Here is a 20,990-nt window from a genome sequence, read left to right on the forward strand (position 1 = left end):
ACTCGACTCGGATCCTCCTGCATCAGTCGCCCCGGGTTGGAAAGGACTCGCCCTCGAGTTCACAGTAACTTCATTGAACTCCATAAAACAAGGGCTTAGGTGTTTTACATTAAAGACGTCAGAGGTCTTCAGATGGCTCGGGAGGCGCAATCTGTAAGCATTATCATTGATCTTCTGCAGCACTTCACAAGGTTCAATCTTCCGCTCCTTTAACTTATTGTATTCCCCAGTTGGAAAACGATCACGAGTTAATACTGCCCAAACAAAATCACCATCAAACAACACCTGGCGTCGATGACTATCTGCCCGAACTTTGTACTTTGTATTACTATCCTGTATGGACAGCTTCACCTGCTCATGGAAATCTCGAAGATGTTCAGCCATCTCATCAACTTTGTTATTGAAGCGACCCACACGTGAAATTGGAGCCAAATCAAGTACTCCGGATGGGTTCCGACCATAGACAATTTCAAAAGGACTCAGTCCGGTGGTTCTATTCCTCGACCGGTTATAAGCAAACTCTGCTTGAGGTAATGCCAAATCCCACTGCTTCGGTTTAGTCCCGGCTAAGCTTCTCAAAAGATTTCCCAAACTCCGATTCACCACCTCAGTCTGACCATCTGTTTGGGGATGGTATGTGCTGCTAAAATTCAATTTCGTTCCAAGTTTCTCCCACAAACTCCTCCAGAAATGACTCATAAATTTCATGTCACGATCAGAAGTAATTGACTGTGGAACACCATGTAAACGCACAATCTCTCTGAAATAAAGATGAGCAATCCGAGTAGCATCCATTGTCTTCCGGTAAGCCACAAAAATGAGTCATCTTTGAAAATCTGTCAACCACAACAAGAATGGAATCCATCGCCCGCTGTGTACGAGGTAAGCCCAAGACAAAATCCATACTGACATCAAACCAAGGAGCTTCAGGTACGGGTAATGGTGTGTACAATCCAGCATTAGTAAGAGCCCCTTTAGACCGCTGACATACATAACATCGCTCCACATAATGCGCCACATCACCGCTCAACTTGGGCCAGTAATAATCAGAAGAGACCAATGCCAATCTCTTGTCTCGCCCAAAATGTCCTTCGTTATGAAGTTCACTAATAATCTGCTGCCTTAGTGAATAATCTGGAATGCATAACTGCAATCCACGAAATAGGTAACCATTATGTAAAACAAAATCATGTCAGTGATTATCAGTTACCTCCCGAATTATCTTCCCAAATGAAGGATTCGCAGCATACATATCAGGAAATGCCTCAAATCCGACAATCTTGGTGCTCATGGTGGTGAGGAGTAATGTGCGATGGCTCAATGCATCTGCTACTCGATTCAAACTCCTTGCTTGATGCCTGAGTGTGAAAGTAAACTCCTACAATTACGCCACCCACTTTGCATGTCGCCTACTCAGCTTGTGCTGACCATTGATGTACTTCAAAGCCTCATGATCAGTAACAAGGATGAACTCCCTCTGTACCAGGTAATGGCGTCAATGCTTCAGAGTCTGAACTATGGCATAGAACTCCAGGTCATAAGTGGAATAACTTTTCTTCGATCCCGATAGCTTCTCACTAAAAAAGGCTACTGGACATCCCTCCTGACTCAAAACACCACCAATACCAACTCCAGACGCATCACAGTTTACCTCGAACACCTTTTCAAAATTCGGAAGTGCCAAGACTGGGGCCTCCGTTATCTTCTGCTTAACCAACTGAAAGCTAGCCTCTGCCTCCTCAGTCCACTAAAAATCACGCCCTTTAAGGCATTCTGTGATAGGAGCAATCAAGGTACTGAAGTTTCTGATGAATCGTCGATAGAAGGATGCCAATCCATGGAACTCCTGACATCGTGCAAAGTTTTTGGTTTCGGCCAATTCAAAACTGCCTCAATTTTGGATTGATCTGCATGAACACCATCAGTAGACACAACAAAACCCAAAAAAGTTACAGAAGTTGTGAAGAAAGAACACTTATTCTGATTGATGAATAAGCGCTCCGTCCTCATCACATCAAAGACAGGACGAAAATGATTAAATGTCATCAAAATAAACTACCACAAACTTTCCCATGAAAGGCCGTAAAACCTGATGCATAAACCTCATAAAAGTGCTGGGTGCGTTGGATAGTCCAAAGGGCATGACCATCCACTCGTACAACCCATGCTGTGTCTTGAACACGGTCTTCCACTCATCTCCAGGCCTGATTCTGATATGGTGGTATCCACTTTTAAGGTCAATTTTTGAGAAGACCTTAGAACCGGACAATTGATCCAACATGTCGTCCAGACGGCAAATTGGAAACCTGTACTTCACTGTAATCATGTTAATTGTCCTGCCGTCAATACACATACGCCATGACCCATCTTTCTTCGGCATTAGGAGAGCAGGAACTGCACAAGGACTCATACTCTCACGAATGTAGCCCCTTTCCAATAATTCTACCACCTGTCGCTGCAACTCTTCAGCTTCCTTAGGACTGAGGCTATATGCTGGTCGGTTTGGTAGACTCGACCCCGGAATGAGGTCGATCTAATGTTGAATGTCCCTCATAGGTGGTAGTCGTGGAGGAAGATCCTTCGGCATCAAGTCAGAAAACTCCATCAGTAGTTGCTGTACTTCTGCTGGAAATTCTGAATCCACATTCGTTGTACTATTTTCACGAGGCATTAAAGCATAAACTATTTTTCACGCCCAACCTCAACCAAGAACCTGGACATAGAAAGTAGATTGGGGTTTTTAACTACCGGGGCAGGGATGTTTCCTTCCTTGCAAGGCACCAAAACAATTCTCTTCCCTTTGATGCTAAGAGAATAAGTATTCTTCCGCCCATCATGGATAATACTGCGATCATACTGCCAAGGTCGTCCCAACAAAACATGACACGCGTCCATTGATACCACATCACACCAAGCATTATCAAAATATTTTTTCCAATCGAGAAAGACACTAAGCATCGTTTTTCTACCGTTACCTCACTGCCTTTATTCAGCCAAGACAACTTGTATGGTTTGGGATGACGATCCATCTTCAGTTGCAGTTTCTCGATAGCCTCCTCAGACACTACATTCTCACAACTGCCACTATCAATTATCAGCTTACAGACTTTATCAGCAATTGTGCAGGTTGTGTGGAAAACTTTGGTCCTTAACCAATCATCCCCTGAGTCGTCCTTGGGAGTCAGCAGGCTCTTTCGAATGACCAGGGTCTCCTGACCATCTCCATATAGCACGTTCTCATCTTCACCCTCATCATACACGGGTTCCCCAACTTCCTCAAACTCCTCTATCATATCCTCCTCAATCAAAAGATTTTTATTCTTCTGACCACTAGGCTTCTTACAATCAGTCGTCTTATGCTCCTGTTCACCACACCAAAGCGCTTAATACTTGAGCTGGAACTATCCCACTGTGGCTGATAAGCAGGACGGGATTCTTGAAGGCGAACTGGTTGACTTCCTTCACCTCTGACTACTGGCCTCCTACTTTGCTGTTTCTCTACTGCAAGTGCTCGCTGATATGCCTCAGAAACTGTTCACAATGAATGAAGGCTGAGAACATCTTGCAGGGGCTGCCTTAATTCCCCCAAATACCGTGCTACCATCTGCTCCTCCGTCTCAGATAAATCATTTCGAGCCACCAACTAATAGAATTCTTCAGTATAATCATTGACTGATCTTGCGCCTTGCCTTAGTGAATGAAGCCTCTGAAATAAGGTTTGAGAATAGCCGAAAGAGAGGAAGTGCCCTTTCATCTTCTTCTTCATCTTCTCCCAGTTAGTAATTTTGGATTTCCCCCGTCGCTCCCGTGAACGCTTCAACTGTTCCCCACCATGCAGATGCCCTACCTTTGAGTTTGATGGCGACCAGTTTCACTTTGACACGATCTGGAACCTCCTTATATTCAAAAATCCGCTCCACTTCATTCAGCCAATCAATAAATCATTCAACCTGCAACGTACCAGAAAACTCGAGCAGATCCACTCTGAAACCGAGATCCACATGACGATCCTCCCGTCCACGATGCTCCCAAACTCGAGCACGATGGTGATACGGGTTTTCGAAACTGGTATCGGAATCGTGACCTTCTACATCATGATTACCGAACTCTTGCTCCATCAAACGTTGGGTTAACTCCGCAACTTATCTCTGCAAATCTTCAATCGTCACATCCTGAATATTACGATCATGGTGTGGGACTTCCTCAATCGGAACTTGTCCTCGATGACCACGAGCACGACCACGTCCACCAACCATTAGAACTGATGGAATTTATCTACCAAGAAGATGCTAACGCCCTGATACCAACTGACGCCGGGTAGGATAGTGATTATCCTATTGACTTGTTGTAGCAGATGATTCGCAAGAAAAGAACGACAGACGCCCAAAAAAACTAGAGAAAATACTCTGAATTCAACTCAATATTATTAATAATGCAGAATGATCAAAACTAACCCACAAGCCGGGTTAAATAGCTGCGAAATACGAAATTATGGGAAAATTACCAAAAATGGCAAATTTCCAAAATTATACCAAAATAAAATATTAAGTAAAAGAAGTAAGTTGCCAAAAATTTGGCTCAATTCGAGTTTTCTAACATATGGAAAAAAGGAAACGAAATATTACCATAAATAGTAAAAAATAACTTAAAATTGAATTTTAGAAAGGAAAACAGTGGATTTTGGGCTCGAAATTGACGTCCACCAAGCATAGCTAGGTGGTCACGACGTGCGCACCGAAGAGAACTTTCCGGATTGGGGTCATAATAGCGATTCCGATAACCGTAGCCAAAGTTATGGTCAAATTACTAAAGACGCGTTAAATTTCCCCAATTAAGGAAATAATGGTGATTCACTTTTCATCTTTGCGCCGATCCACCATCTCATGGTATCTCAGTGCCATCTGACAAATCAGCATTACTCAACTCGGATCCTCCTGCATCACATAGAGACCTCAAGAATGCTCTAAAATATGGTAAGAGCTAAACTCACTACTAAAATTATTACTAATGCTCTTAGGAATAGAGTTCTTGAGCTTAAAAATCTGAATATATTAGTAGTCAAAGTGGAGAAAATCTTCTGACAAAAAGCAAAAGAGATGAAAGACTTATAATATAACACTTGCAACAAATTGCATGACAGAAGGTTTTCTAAAAGTTTCCAAGTCTCACGACTCTTCCTTTCCAAAGCGAAGAGAAGGCGAAAAAGCGCCACCAAAGCAGCATTAAGTGTTGGTAAATCAAATTTTCACTCAAGATCTTTAAATGATTTTAGAAAGATATGGAGTGATAAAAACAACTCCAAGAAAAAAGCAAAAGGAAAGACATGTTACTATTCTGGTAAAATATGTCGTTTGCAAAAGACTATTTTTAAAAGCAAAATAATTTAAAAGAAAAGAAATCTAACGAGGGTAATGTTGTGTTGGCCTATGATAAAATGGAAGTTGATAATGGACTGATTTTTGTAAATATGAAAAAAAAAAAAACCCTAAATGAAGAATGGATTCTTGGTTGAGATTGCTCATTCCATATGCGTCCAAACAAATGTTGGTTTTTGGATTTTGAAAAAGCCATAGGAGAGCAAGTTATTATGGGAAACAATATGACATGCAAAGTAAAAGGAATTGGAACAATTAAATTGCTTTTAGAAAATGGAAAAATTCTACTTCATAAGAGCACTAGATTTGTTCCTGAACTTGAAAGAAGCTTAGTGTTTCTAGATTTGTTAGATAACATGGAGTTTGACATTAAATTGGGTCAAGCACATATCAAAATCTTTAGGGGTAGTGATTTAGTCACTTCTATCCCAAAGAGACAGTCTTTATTTCCTTAATGCTAAACCTCTAATTGGTCTAACTACAATAGCTTTAGATGATAATTTTAATATTCCAAAATTATGGGATGATAGACTTGGTCACATTGGAAAGAAAAGTTAAGGTCTTCGCAAAATAAATGAGTACTCGGAAACATGAAATTGGTGAATTTTCTAACTGGGAACAATGATTGGTTGTTAAGCAAGTAAACTGTCTTTTCCTACTGGAACTCATAAAATAAAGTAAATTCTAGAATATTTACATGTTGATTTGTGGGGTCCTGCACCTGTATCAACTTTGTCTGGTTTTAAATACTATTTTCTCATCAATGATGATTTTTCTAGAATGATTTGGGCATTCCTATTGAAAACAAAAGATGAAACTTTCATCTAACTTCTATTAAAACGTGAATAGGATAACACTGTAGACAAAACAGTAAAGTAATCTCATTTTACTGTTCATGATATTTTTTCCCTTCTTTTTTTTTATTCTTTGCTTCGACCAAATTTATACTTGCGACCATGCCAACAACCATGCTAACCGTAATCCCACGACCATACTCCTTATTTTCCTTTTTATTGATATCTTCATTTCTATTTTTTTTCGTTTTGGTGCTATGTGGAATTCTGTTTTTTCTTGGACAACATTCCCGATACTCTCAAACTTCATCTTTGAAGCTTTCAATGAGCTTTGGGTTTGTTTGATTCTCTTTTTTTTTTTTTTTTTTTTTTTTTTTTTTTTTTTTTTTTTTTTTTTTTTTTTTTTTTTTTTTTTTTTTTTTTTGGCTTTTTAGCTTGTTGTCTGTCGAAACGGTTATGGGAAGACAATAACGTTGGATATCTATATCTAAAGAGGTTGATTTTTTTTCGATGCATATTTGATGGAGGAAATAAAAATTCAAATAATGTAGAAATGCTATATATAATATCCACCTTATCATCACATAATCCTATTATTTCTGAAAAAAATGTTGGTGATTGGTTTAAAAATAGGCGAGCTTGCGAAAGAAAGAGAAAGCAGACGTGCATTGAGAATCCTCAATTGAAAAATCTGATGCATGAAGTGCAACCTCATTCTGCACTTCATTCTGATCGAAGTTTAACGACCTTCAGTTTAACAGGTTTATATTTAGTAGTGTTTATGCTTTTTTTGTGCTTATATTTGTTTTAATTAGTTTTTGTCCAAAAAAAAATTAGAATCAGATGGCACTGAGAGATGGCACATGAGTTCGGAGCTCTCCACACACTTCAGAGAGATCAGTTGATTTCACCGAAGTGTACGAAGATAATTTTTTTCTTAGCAGTTTGAGTGCTTAAAATAAGCTAAATTTGTTGTTTTAAGAATTTTTTTCTTAGCAGTTTTAGTTTGTCATCTTGTTGTGCGCTTGTTTATGTTTATGGCTTTTCTTTTCCAGAAAAAAATTCGAAAACTCCACACTATGTGGAGAGTGCGGAGGAAAGAGTGGTCTCTCCGCACAGTTCGGCGAGATGAATTGATCTCTACGAACTGTTCGGAGAATTTTTTTTATAGCGCTTGTTTGGTCATTTTTTATATAATATAGTTTATTTATATGGAATGCTTTTTTCCTTACAATTTCCCTTTTTATCAAATTTTTTCTTTTGTGATACTAATCAACATTTTGAATTAGGGAAATCAAGGGATGTGAGTGTGAGTGTTGAATATGCAGAAAAAATTGGTAAATGAAGTATTCCTCATCGACCTTATGTTTTGCCATCTTCTAAAATTTGTCATCATTGTCGTGCTATGAAATTCTATAGAGAAAGCAAACGGTTTTGTTGTTGTGATGGAAAGGTTATGAAATGTATGATTTATTTACTTTTACATCTTTTAAAATAGTTGTTTGTAGTTACAACAATCATTTTGTGTTTCTATAGTTTTTAGTTTTTCATCTTGTTGTGCTTGTATTTGTTTATTGGCTGTTTTTTCATAAAAAACTCCGCACTGTACGAAGAATGCGGAGGGAAGAGTGGTCTCTCCGCACAGTTCGGAGATTTTTTTAATAGCGCTTGTTTGGTCATTTTTTATATACAACTATGTTTAGTTTATTTATATGGAATGCTTTTTTCCTTACAATTTTCCTTTTTTTTCATTTTTTTTCTTATTCTTGTAGGCGATGCTAACTAACATTATGAATTAGGGGAATCATGGGATGTGAGTGTAAGTGTTAAATATGCAGAAAAATTTGGTAAAGGAAATATTCATCATCAACCTTATGTTTTGCCATTTCTAAAATTTGTGGTTATTGTGGTGCTACAAAATTCTATAGAGAAAGCAAATGCTTTTGTTGTTACGATGGAAAAGTCAAATTACAGCTACATGATATGCCTCCTGAAATGTATGATTTATTTACTTTTACATCTGAAGAGGCTGTAACTTTTAAAAAAATTGTTCATAGTTACAGCAATCATTTTGCGTTTACTTCATTTAGTGTTAAGTATGACAAAGAATTGTGTAAGAATAATAAAGATACATATACTTTCAGAGTTCAAGGACAAGTATACCATTTCATAAATTCACTTGTGTCAAAGAACGTATTTACAATTATACTTCTATGATACTGAAAATGAAATTTGTAATAGACTCAATACCTTTGAAAAATTTTGTGAGTTTACTTTAAGAAAGTTGATAGATGTTCTAAACAAAAATCCCTATTCAACGTTTTTCCGATCATTAAGTGAAGTTAGTGATTTAGAATCATGTTGTATTTTATTGAAGTCTAATCCTGGTATTGATCAAAGAATATATAACTTGTCAACATCAGAATAAGTGGCTATAGTTTGGGTTGACGATGACCCATCTACAAATACTAGAGGTCGGGATTTATTAATTTATGGACATTCAGGTAATGCATATAAAGTTCAATACTATTATGATTTTTATGATCCTCTCCAATATCCATTACTTTTCCCGTATGGAGAATCTGAATGGCATGAAGGTATTCAAAAGATGAATGTAAATGTTTCACAAGCTCTAGTTTGTCAGAATTTAATAGAAATTAATCATGTCTATTCTGCGGATCAACGATTAGAAGTAGAAGATTATGGTAAACGATTTTAGTAATTTCTATTTTTAAACTAATTTATTTATTTTATTGATTACATTTAGCGAATGAAGTTTTTGTTGATATATCATTTTCTTTCTTGCAGTTAAGGTAAAGAAAAAACGAATAATTGTATCATGTCGGGAATATTATTGTTACAAACTTCAAATCAAGTGTGTAAATAATTGTATTCTTTTACATGCTGGCAAACTTTTACAGCAGTATGTTGTGGATATATATGTGAAAATTGAAACATCAAGATTAGACTATTTTCGTAATAACCAAAAGGTTATAAGAGCTGAACTATATCAGAGAATTGTAGATAGTGTACAAAATCGTGAGAATAGAGGTTATAAAATTGGTAGATCATTAGTGTTGCCTTCTGATTTTGTTGGGGATTATAGGAACATGACTAAAAGATATATGGATGCAATATCTTTAGTTTAGAAATATGGTAAACTTGATGTGTTTTTGACAATGACATGTAATCCAAATTGGCTTGAAATAAAATGTGAATTGAAACATAATAACGAAACACAGAATAGGCCAGATTTGTTAGTATGAATATTTCGTGCCAAGTTTAAAGAATTGAAGACAGATTTGGTTAAGAGAAAGTTATTGGGTATTATTGCTGCATATGTTTATGTGATTGAATTCTAGAAAAGAGGATTACCTCACACTCATTTTCTCCTTATATTTAAACAAAATTCTAAGATCCAGAATTCTGTAAAAGTCTACGAAATTGTCTCATCTAAAATACCGAACAAAAAAAATACCCTTACTTGCATGCTATTGTTGTAAAACATTTGATGCATAGTTCTTGTGGAAATTTGAATCCTAAGAATGTTTGTATGGAAAAGAATTTTGGGTGTGAAAATAAATATCCGAGAGATTACGTTGAAAATACTTCTTTGGGTAATGATTCCTACCCACTTTACAAGCGTCGTAATGATGGTGTAAGTGTTAAAGTAAGAGGATATATGTTGGATAATAGATGGGTTATATTGTATAATCCTTACATTTTAGCTAACTATGATTGTCACATTAATGTGGAGGTATGTTCTTCTGTTAAGGTTGTTAAATATCTATACAAGTAATCTTTTTACAGTTACATACTAAAAATGCTCAAACGGTTACATACAATGAGACAGTTGATTTATCAAAGTTATAAATAAGGATTTTGTTCACCGAACAATGTTAACAGAATTCTTTAGAATGAATATTTCAAATGAAAAGGGAAAAACTCTACTGTATAAAGAATTTTCAACATATTTCGCATGGGATGCATCCATGCTAATTTGGAGTCCCAGAAAAAGTAAAGATGTTATTGGTAGAATAGTCAATGCTAATCCATGTGAAGGTGAGAGGTATTTTTTAAGAGTTTTGCTAAATTATATTAGAGCGCCAAAATCTTTTGAAGATTTAAAAACAGTCGATGGTATTGTTTTATCTACTTATTGTGAATCAGCACTTTCCCACGATCTTCTTAGTGGAAATAGCTATTTTGAGATGTTTTTATCTGAAGCAGCTGCTTACCAAATGCCCATATCACTGCGGCGACTATTTATCAATGTATTAAGTTTATGTTGCCCTACAAATCCAAGGAATTTATGGGATAAATTTAGGGATAGCAAAAAGACTCGAGGGCTCGGGCCGCCCATTGCTCGGCCTGCAAAAAGCTCAAGCCTGGCAAACTGAGCCTAGGCCCAAGCCGGCCCATGTGGCTCACGGGCCTGCTCGAAAAAAAAAAGTAAGGTAGCGTGAAAGGCAGCCAGCTGCCTTAAAAAAAAAAAGGCAGCTACTAGCCGCCTTCTAAAAGGAAAAAAAAGTAGAAAAAGGAAAAAAAAACAATTCGGCTCGGTAAGGCCCGAGCCTCAACTTTTTGGCCGAGCTTTTGCTCGACTCGACTCGGGCCCAAAAAATTCCGTCTTCAAAAAGCTCGAGCCAAGCCCGAGCCTTGATTTTTGGCTCACAAGCCGACTCGACTCGTTGCCATCCCTAGATAAATTTAAGGGTTTCATGATAGAATATTTACATAAAGGTTTCACACAACAAAGTGTTGAGATGAAAGCTTTGCACTATATAAATTCTTTCTTAGAAGGTGTTGGTAACAATATAATTGATTTTTGTTTGGTAGATTTTGATTTAACTGTGAATGATGATGATATCTTTGAAAACATGATTGCTGAAGAAACAACCAATACTAATTTTCAGTCAGACATACATTATAGTAAGAGTTTAAATAAAGAGCAACAAAATACCTATGATATTATTTTGGATTTTGTTTTAAATGATAAGAATGTAATGTTTTTTATTGATGGCCCAGAAGGTACAGGAAAAACGTATTTGTACAAGGCATTACTTTTTGGTGTACGATCTCGAAATCTTATCGCACTAGCAACGGCATCATTAGGTGGAGCTGCATCTCTATTTTTGGCTAGTCCAAAAGGACATTCAAGATTCAAAATTTCGCTTGAAGGAAGTCCTGATATGCAATGTTCAGTGAGTAAACAGTCTGCGCTTGGTAAATTTTTAGCATTGGCTAGGCTAATAATCTGGGATGAAACACCAATGGTTCATAAATATGCTTTTGAGGTTTTAGATAAGATGTTAAGAGACATTACTGAATGTCAATTACCGTTTGGTGAAAAAGTCGTTGTGTGTGGAGGAGATTTTCGACAAGTTTTACCAGTATTACAAAGAGGAACAAAAGACGATATAATTCTTAATTGTTTGTTATAATTCTTTATTGATTATATTCGTTATTACAAACGCAAAATTAATAACAAATGTGGACACATAACTTGTGATTGTCATGATTAAATATTGATTTTGCACAATGGTTTCTTTGCGAAAAGGATTTCTAAAGTTATTCCTTCCAAAAATATATTAATTAGTCGTCATGCTTTATGTTTTCTGAATACAAGTATTAGTCACACATAACTTTTCAAATTCTCTTAACTTTTTTTCTGTTTACTAATAGTCATTTGTTATTCATATTAGGTTGTGTAATTGTCAGATGTCGCGTAGTTAATGTGAATACAATTGGTAAAGCGGATATTTAGAAGTTTAGATAGAGATGGAGAAAATCATTTTTGGAAACCACTTATGTAAGTTTTTTTACTTGACTTAATCATTTTGCCATTCCATAAATACATTCCTATGGTAAGTGATATTATTACAACACACATAGGTTCATTCTACTTCAAAGCATCTTCTTCAAAGTGAATCCATCATACAACGAATTAGTGTAACTATGTATATATATGTGTGTTGGTGTAACCATATATGTATTAATATATACAAGAATGTTATATTTTAGTTAAAAATATTGTAGTATTTTTGAATTGTAAAGAAAGGAAGTGTAATTTCTATGAAAATCTTTCTGCGATAGTTTGAGATAATTAATTGTTGGAAAAAGTGAAATAGATAAACATAAATATTAAACATTATTAGTGTGAAAAGTTTCATAGACGAGTTCGAGTTCGAGTTCCATCGTTGTGGTTTTTTTGTAGACCATTAACATTGGAGATTTACTATTTAATAATTTAAATACGCATGTATCGCCGATTTGTATTTCATTCTCTGTTAGAAAATCGGCCCAACCTACAGCTAGATGGCGCATCACACCATTTGGTCTTGAATTTGCAGTGACATCGCAGTTGTTATGTAAAGAGTCGTGGAGTTGAACATTCCGCACATATCTTGGTAGATGGTGTCTTGCAAACCTTTCTGGTTTAGACTTAGAAAAAACATTGATGCTGAAGTTAATATTAAAATAATGTAGAAAAGCTAAATATAGAATGATATATTAAAGATAGCCTACAATTTCTCGATGGTTGTTGTGATTCAACGTCAGTGTTACTTCGAATGTAGGATTATCCAGATCTGTAAAGCCTCATCTTCTTTAACATTAGAGCCATATATAACCTCTACTCTAGAATCATCAAATATCATCATATTGAACGTGAAATTTTCATTATATTCAAATACTACAACAAAACCATCCTGTAAGTTATGATGGTCGAAAAATTGCTTCAATCTATTAGCCAAATATATTTCTCCATCGATTCTTTGTAGCTGTATTGTTACAATTATACCATTATATGAAGTTAATCGTACTCTATCACTTAATTCATGTCTCCAGTAATTGACAAAAGATGTGGAAGCATCTACATATATGAAAAAAATATAGGCAGTAAATAAAACATTTATACAAATATGAGAGAAGATATTATTATATAACTTAACAAATAGATGTTATGATTTAGTAAAACATCAATAAATTTTGAAGAAATTATGTGGCACGTCCATTTTTGTGTTGATAGATTGCAGTATGTATAATTTTTAACACAATTAAAGATTAAAATTATAAATCATTTAAAACTACGAATTTATTTTGAAACAATTATAGTAAAAGAATCAAGAAAGAAAAAGTAGATTAAATCTGTTTTTTTTCTAGCAAAGCCAAGTAGGTAAAGGTAAATATATGTAAATTGGTTAAGTGTAAAGAAATGGTATGAGAAGCTATTCAAGCTAAACAATACTTGTCCTTTTTTTAGAGAGGATTTGACAACAGGTTCACGGGGTAGGAATATAGAAATAGACAAAGTATTCCTATTACAAAAATGGACAAAATATTTTAGACAAAACACTCTTCCCGGGATTATTTTTTAGATACGCTCTGCTAAATTTGTTAGATTTGGTTAAAAATGAATTTTATTACTAAGACTAATGTGAAGTGTTAAATGGTGGATTGAAATTTAAAAAAAAAAATAATGACTACAAGAAAAGAGAATGAGATTGAGAAGAAATAAAAGCATAATTTTATGTAATTAACAAAAGAATAGTTTAGTTATACAATAAAACTGTCCACTAAAATGATATGGTCTAATATGTCAATCAATTGTTTTTTACTGACAAAGTAAACAATTAATAATTTAGTAATAATAATTTAAATCGCAAAAAAAGGGAAAAAAGCCAAATGCTCCGCACAGTGCGGAGCACTAGCTGGAATGCTTCATACTGTGCGGAGCAACTTCGCTATGGTATAGTTAAGACTGCCAAAAAAAAAAAATTGGCTAATATGTCAATCAATTGTTTACTCAGTAAAACAATTATTAAACAATTAATAATTAATAATTTAGTAAATAATAATTTAAATAAAAAAAAGGAAAAAAAAAAAGCAAATGCTCTGCACTGTGCGGGGCAAATTTTTTTTTCCTTTTCTTTTGAATTTTTTCTCTTTTGTTTTGTTTTGGATTGAAATTATTATTTACTAAATTATTAATTATTATTAATTGTTTATGTCGTGAGTTGCTTGCTATACCTCTGAATTTTACACTTTCACCATACTGGTATACATATTTTTTTTTGCATACCATTTCTTGCTATGATTTCACCGTACCAAACTAATCTATTCCCATACATTACTCTGTACTTATATACTTGCACATTTCATCATACAGGCTAATCCATTCCAATACATTATACTCTAAAATATACTTATATATACTGAAAAATTTCAGATTAATCAATCAATTGATTTACTTGGCCATACTTCACCGATTTTATCTATTTTTTTTAAACTTTAAACCATTTCATTTCCCTTGCACACAAGGGTGATTTTTTTCTTTTTAATGCTCCGCACAGTGCGGAGCAACTCTAGCAAGTCCTTCACACTGTGCGGAGCAAAAAAAAATTCCCTTTTCTTTTGGATTTTTTTCCTTTTTTTCTGGTTGAAATTATTGTTTACTAAATCATTAATTATTATTAATTCTTTACCGTCGTGAGTTGCTTGCCATACCTTCACCATACTGGTATACATTATTTTTTTCTATGTCATACCTTACAGATTTCATTGTACCAAACAAATTCATTCCCATACATTACTCTGTATTTATATACTTGCACATTTCATCATATAGACTAATCCATTCACATACATTATACTCTAGAATATACTTTTATATAACATACTGATACTAATAAAAATTTCAGGTTACTTGGCCATACTTCACCGATTTTATCTAATTTTTTTTATAATTTTGACAAATTATACTATAGCTATTTAAACTATTTTCATTTTCCTTGTGAGATTACCATCCTTATAAATCTTTTGCTCTATTCCGACTGCACTTGACATATTATTTATTTTAGATTTAGATAAAATGGAAAAAGAATACAAACTAATATACCAGAAATTGTCTCAAACAACGAGAAATGGAAAGCCAAGGTCATTGTAGTTGAAAAACAATCACCAAAACCTTCTAAACAAGGCAATGAAAGATATCAACATTTGGTGAGGATATTCAGGTAACTCTTCTTATTGTTAGTTATAAAAGTTGGCTTAAACTTCAAAACTAAAACTAGTAAGACTTCTCATTCATATATAATCATATAACTAAGAAATTTCTCACTGTTTTTCATTTTCATTTTTCAGGAAAATACTATCCAAGCTAGCTTATATGATTCCAATATCAATGCTTTTGAGGATCAACTTGTTTTGGGGAAAACATATGTCATTTCAAAAGCTTATGTGAAGAATAATACGGAAAACTACAAATATTCGATAGGATCTCATCACTGGATTAAATCTGGAGAAATTCGTTTTGTTGAACTAAATGAAGATAATCTAGAATTTATTTTTTCAACATATCAACTGACAGCTTTTCATGAAGTGGAAGAGTATATGAATACAGATGCTGATATAAGTAAGAAATGCATATTTTTTGTTATTCCATGATACGTTATCTTGAATTATTGAATTACGTGATAGTTATATTTAGAAAAATAAGCAGAGAGTCATTTTAAAATTTATATTTTCAGATATACTTGCGGTTGCAATTGATATGACGCTCAAACGAATTATTCAATCAAAAGATGGCAACCAAACATGGGTATAGGATGTATTGTTTCTGGACAAAAATTTTAAAACAATAACGCTTACACTTTAGGATTCCTTTGTTGATAGAGAATATGTACTAATAACGGAGAATATTAAGAAAAAATCAGTCATCTTTGCAACACATCTCGGAGTTACGTCTTTATTTGGTATGTGTTTAGCTGTTGGTATGTTTTATATCAGCGCACAACATATATATGTGATACTTTGCACATGTATACAAGTTTGAAATTGTCCACAAAAGACCGTACTACTTTCTTCATAAATACACATTTCATCGAAGTAAAAGAGATAACGGAATGGTATGTAGAATAAATTGATTTTATTTTATTATTCTTTTTTCCTATTCCCGCATCTCTAGCCACTATCCACATTTACTAATTTTGTTCTAAATATCATGAGGTTTAACCTTATTTACTACATTTACTAGGGTCAAAAGAAAATTCAATGAAAATAGATAATTTGGTATTGAAAAAATCATACATGGAAAGAAGCCACACAAATCTTCAAGAACGCCTCTTAGCGGTAATAGTATTTATGACAAGTTTTATATACATATAAAAAAATTGCACATACATATTCCTTATTTCTGCTATGTTTTGACACCCTCTGTTTTGACACAACGAAAGTTTTATTGGGTAAATGGCATAGCAATTACAGACAAAATTGATAACAAATCTTGGTACATGGCTTGTAACAATTGTTATAGACGATCAAATGCTGATTTTGGAGAAACTTATCTCTGTATTTTTTGGAAGCATCCAAACTCTAAAGCTATTCCTCGGTATATTTTACTTTATTATGTGGATATACATACCTTCTTTAATTGTCTTGATCATTTGTCAGTGTGTACCAAATACATTTTAGGACTCGAGCATATGTGCAGTTGTCAAATGTCATAGGCTCACTTAATGCAGTGCAATTGGTGAAGCTGCCAAGAAACTCTTATTTACAAGTACACATTCTTTGATGGAGTAAACCAATTATGTAAGAATTTTAATGTAACTGCAACATTTTGCAGCGCTAAAACATGTAACTCAAGCAATATTAATTGAATCATCATTAACATACATGATTCACAAAAAAACATACTTTGAAGGTGTCGTTAAGAAAATGTAGAATACTCAACGAACATTCTACCTAAAAGCATTCCAAACTGAGCTTAATTCATCAAGCTATAGATTGGACATCATCTTTGTGATAGATCTAGACCAAACAAGTTAAAGAGAAAAAAGCCAAGCATATATTGATGTTAAAAGTATAGGTACATCACGTGGAAAATGTATCTACATACACTCTTTAGATTTTGAAGAGAATTTGTCTCATCCAGCCACGAGAGCCCTCTTCAAATCTTTGAATGAAAAAAATGTTCCATGTGATGAAAACAACATTTTGAATGTGTCTGGCACAGATCTTTTGGTTCCAAAACAAAAGAGAGATTGAAAAAATCATATTTGAAATATTTATTTTGCTATTTATGATTGGGATTAGTCTTGGCTTTTGTTTTCTTCGTTAGTAATTTTATTTGAAAAGTGCTAAGCACGTTGTTGTTGACAAATGATATCTGTAGGCTGATACTTACATAATTTCTTTTGTATGGTTGGATAGCAAAGTAGTAATTTCATAAATGTCAACAACACTAATGAAGACGTTTCTATTTTCTAAGGCATTTCTATTTTTGCTGTGGAATTTGTCTTGACTTTTGTTTTCTTCGTTAGCATAATTTTATTTGGAAATTGCCAAGCACATTGTTGTTGACAAATGATGTATGTAGGCTAATACTTACATCATTTATGCGTTAGCTCTATTGTATGGTTGGATAGAAAAATAAGTAATTTCACAAATGTGAATGAAGGCATTTTTATATTCTAAGGCATTTCTATTTTCTATTTTTCATTTACTTTATTCGAAAGAGCATTAGTCCTGAATTCCAAAAAATTCCAAAGACTAGAATATGAAAATTTCAATTTTCCTAGCAACAAAAATAAGAGTTTAATGACAATTAATCGGTGAAATATATGTCTACACCTACAAAATACTAATCAAAGAGCGGAATTCCTCACCATATAATTATTCTTATTATTCTTTCTTTCTATATTACACCATATATATATATATATAAAAGAAGGAAAAATAATTTCAATTTGATTAAAAACTAACTTATTACATAGCAATCATTCTCAACATTGAGGATGTGTATTTAAATTATTCTTTACATCACAATTACAATTACAATTACAATCAGGATGTACGGGGATTTCAAAAATATTCATTGTAACAAAGGCCAGCCATAATTTTTTGTTTGTATATGCTCATCCTCTCTAAATCAACTGTCTCTAATGGATATTTTAGAAGAAAGCATTCTATGTATTTGAGGAGAAAAAATCTACAGTTTGGCCTACATAAGATTTTTTTCGTTAGACTAAATTAATAATGAATATAAAAATCGAAATTAAAAGAAAAATTCAATATAGTAGTGAATAGTAAACCGTTTAAATGCCTTAAATACTTACCCATTATTTGCGCAAGGCAAGTGAGATATAATCTCCAATTTAAGCCGCTTGTTTTTGTGCTTTCTTAAATCAGGTCCGCTGAAACAAAATTTCGAATTCGTCAATTATATTTGAAATATTTCATATACTGTATCTATTTGTTTCCTGATTTCTCTTGGTGTGTGGACGTCATTACTGCAATTATATATATGAAATTTCCACTGAAGAAAATCAACAACAATAAGATAACAATTATAATCCCCTGGATATGAACATGAAATTAATAAATAATTGTATACTGCCCATGGATGACTGTGTTCTTGCAAATTGCCACTTATGTAGTTTTCTAATACAGTGAAATCCATCTGACAATCATCTACACTGGAACTTCCTTCTTTTAAACTTGTTTGCCACATCAATTGGCTAACGCATTCAGCTTCAAAATTGAAGTCGAAAATCCCATGTTGTTTGGAGAGGAGAGTACAGCCTTCTTTAATCAATTGCCTCAATAACTTTAACTCCATCTCTATTGTCTAATACAATAAATATATATATTAGATATGTCAAATGTAGATTGAAATTAATTATAATTTGTGAGCTTCACTAACCGCAATGCTGATAACTTTGTGTTCAAGTATATTGTATAGCGTGTCTCTTTCATACATATTGCTTCAAAGATCCCAATATGTACTGTACATCATAGTTTATATCAGTGTTAATTGAATACAATATAACTGATAAGTTAGAGTTAGGCTTTTTACCCCGATTTATTCAACACCACCCATTTACGAACTGATAAATACACCTCCATAGAATAGTCTTCGAGAGGAAAACCCGAAGATTTTATTTTCATATTATAGATCTCTTCTGTGGACACCTCAATTTGAGGAGTTTGTTCAGGTGTTGCTTTCTTGCCACGAATTTTACTGCTAGAGCCAGGAATATCTTGCTGTAAAAAACCAGCAATAGCTTCCATATGACCCATTCTATTTAGCATGTTGTTGTTCCGTTCTTCAAAGTAAGATCTCATCGAAGTTAAACTGTTGTCCACGTAAGATTCCATGTGAAATTGCATTTCTTGATGGTGATCTTCCTGCCATTTTTGTTGCTGAAAAAATTCTTTCTGATTGTCAAGAACTGCTTGATAATTAGTTTCTTGTCTTCTTTATTGTTCAGCCATCTGTTGACCAAAAAACTCCTAGAAGAAAGCTTAAGTATCAATATATGCAGATTGTATACCAGATTGATAAGTAGAGTGCAGCTCTTGATATTGATGTTCATGCCATTTTTGATGTTCTTCAAACATTCCCTTCTAGTTTTTAAGATATTCAGCCTGTGTTTTTTTTATTCTTCGACCATGTGTGCCTTCAAGTCATCATACAGGCCAGATACATACTGTCTATGTGCACTAAACATTTCTTCATTCTGTCCTTTTGTGGCATAGTTACAGTCAACAGAAGTACAATTAGGCTCCACTCCAACTAAAGGATATGTTCTGGAAGTACCAGCATCATTAGCATTAATTGTTTGCTTGCAATGTGGAATTTGTGGTACAATGTTGCCGAGCTCTCCAGTGGCAATGCCGTCTAGTATGGTGTGTTTATTGCCCAACGGTAACGATAGAGTTGTGTACCACAATGTCTGCGGTTCTTCTTCTGTTGGTTGCAATATCACAAGGACTCGAATCTATAAACATAATAAAATATTAGAATTCTATGCTATACCATAGTAGAATAATTAGATGTATAACTAATTGTAAATTTTCATATAATTACCATACCTCGTGTGTAGACAAAATTGTTTTTATATTTGCCTCGGCTTCCATTTGTGCATTCTTGAAATTTGTAATGTCTTGTATCTCCTTCGTCTAAATTTCTTTCCAATCTTGAAAAATGCTTTATATATCCAAAACTACAAAATGAAATTGAAAGTAAATATTAAATATATACAACATTAAACTAAAGAATACATAAAAATTTAGTTAAAAAAATACATGAAAAGCAAGATGATATTCATGTAGCGAATATTTACACTCCGTTTGCTCAGCTTGTTACATTCTCAATATTCTTTCAAAGTGTGATTGTTGCAATGAATTCAACAAACAAAGTATGTCTTCTTGCCCCATGGATACAAAAGAAAATCGTCAAACTGCTCAACCATACCTAGCATTCTGTAATCAATATGTCTTTCAATTGGTTTGAGAGCACACTCTATCAACATAACCAATCCAAGTTTGAATTTATTTTCTTGATTTTCACATAAATTGAAGGCATCATGGAGCATTCTCATAGAAATCCTTTTCACACCATTGAAATACTGGTTTCTAAGCCGAGGATTACTAAAGTCAAGATTAACAGATAGTTCGCAGCAAGGTAGTCCAATCATTAAGCAAAATTCTTGCATTCTGAAACGGGCAAGATGGTCATCAAATCTTACCCACACTTCATTGTTTTTATGGAAATTCACAATCCTCATTATGAATTCATGTATCAACTAGCTACTAAATTGTTACTCTTCGTCTCTATACATGAATTCATATAGAAATCCATGAAAATTACTGCACATTAATAATGCTTGTTCATCTGCTTGTAACAATTCTATCAAATCTCTAACGTGTTGATGATTTGGATATTGACGAACAGTAGCACAGAACCATTGGTCTTGAGATAAGACATAATCTAGAGACATCTGCATCAAATAACAAAACTTATTTAAAAATAATA

The 20,990-nt window shown here is 33.8% G+C and overlaps 2 protein-coding genes across 2 annotated transcripts; both read left to right on the plus strand.

Moving 5' to 3' along the window:
• The first annotated feature begins 10,065 nt into the window (after positions 1 to 10,065).
• LOC111372924 lies at positions 10,066 to 10,569 on the plus strand. Its single transcript, XM_022995352.1, has one exon. It carries the CDS (start codon positions 10,066 to 10,068, stop codon positions 10,567 to 10,569), a length of 504 nt encoding a protein of 167 aa, XP_022851120.1.
• A 366-nt stretch (positions 10,570 to 10,935) lies between these two features.
• LOC111372925 (ATP-dependent DNA helicase PIF4-like) lies at positions 10,936 to 11,936 on the plus strand. Its single transcript, XM_022995353.1, has 2 exons — positions 10,936 to 11,602; positions 11,875 to 11,936. The coding sequence occupies exons 1-2, from the start codon at positions 10,936 to 10,938 to the stop codon at positions 11,934 to 11,936; spliced, it is 729 nt and encodes a 242-aa protein (XP_022851121.1).
• The last annotated feature ends 9,054 nt before the right edge of the window (positions 11,937 to 20,990 follow it).

Source organism: Olea europaea, unplaced genomic scaffold (genome assembly GCF_002742605.1).
Source record: "Olea europaea var. sylvestris unplaced genomic scaffold, O_europaea_v1 scaffold1049, whole genome shotgun sequence".
Classification (NCBI taxonomy): Eukaryota; Viridiplantae; Streptophyta; class Magnoliopsida; order Lamiales; family Oleaceae; genus Olea; species Olea europaea.

Coding starts and splice junctions, on each gene's coding strand:
- LOC111372924 (XM_022995352.1), top strand. CDS start 10,066: ATGTTAACAGAATTCTTTAGAATGAATATTTCAAATGAAAAGGGAAAA.
- LOC111372925 (XM_022995353.1), top strand. CDS start 10,936: ATGAAAGCTTTGCACTATATAAATTCTTTCTTAGAAGGTGTTGGTAAC. Junction 11,603..11,874: donor AGACGATATAATTCTTAATT/GTTTGTTATAAT, acceptor TATTCATATTAG/GTTGTGTAATTGTCAGATGT.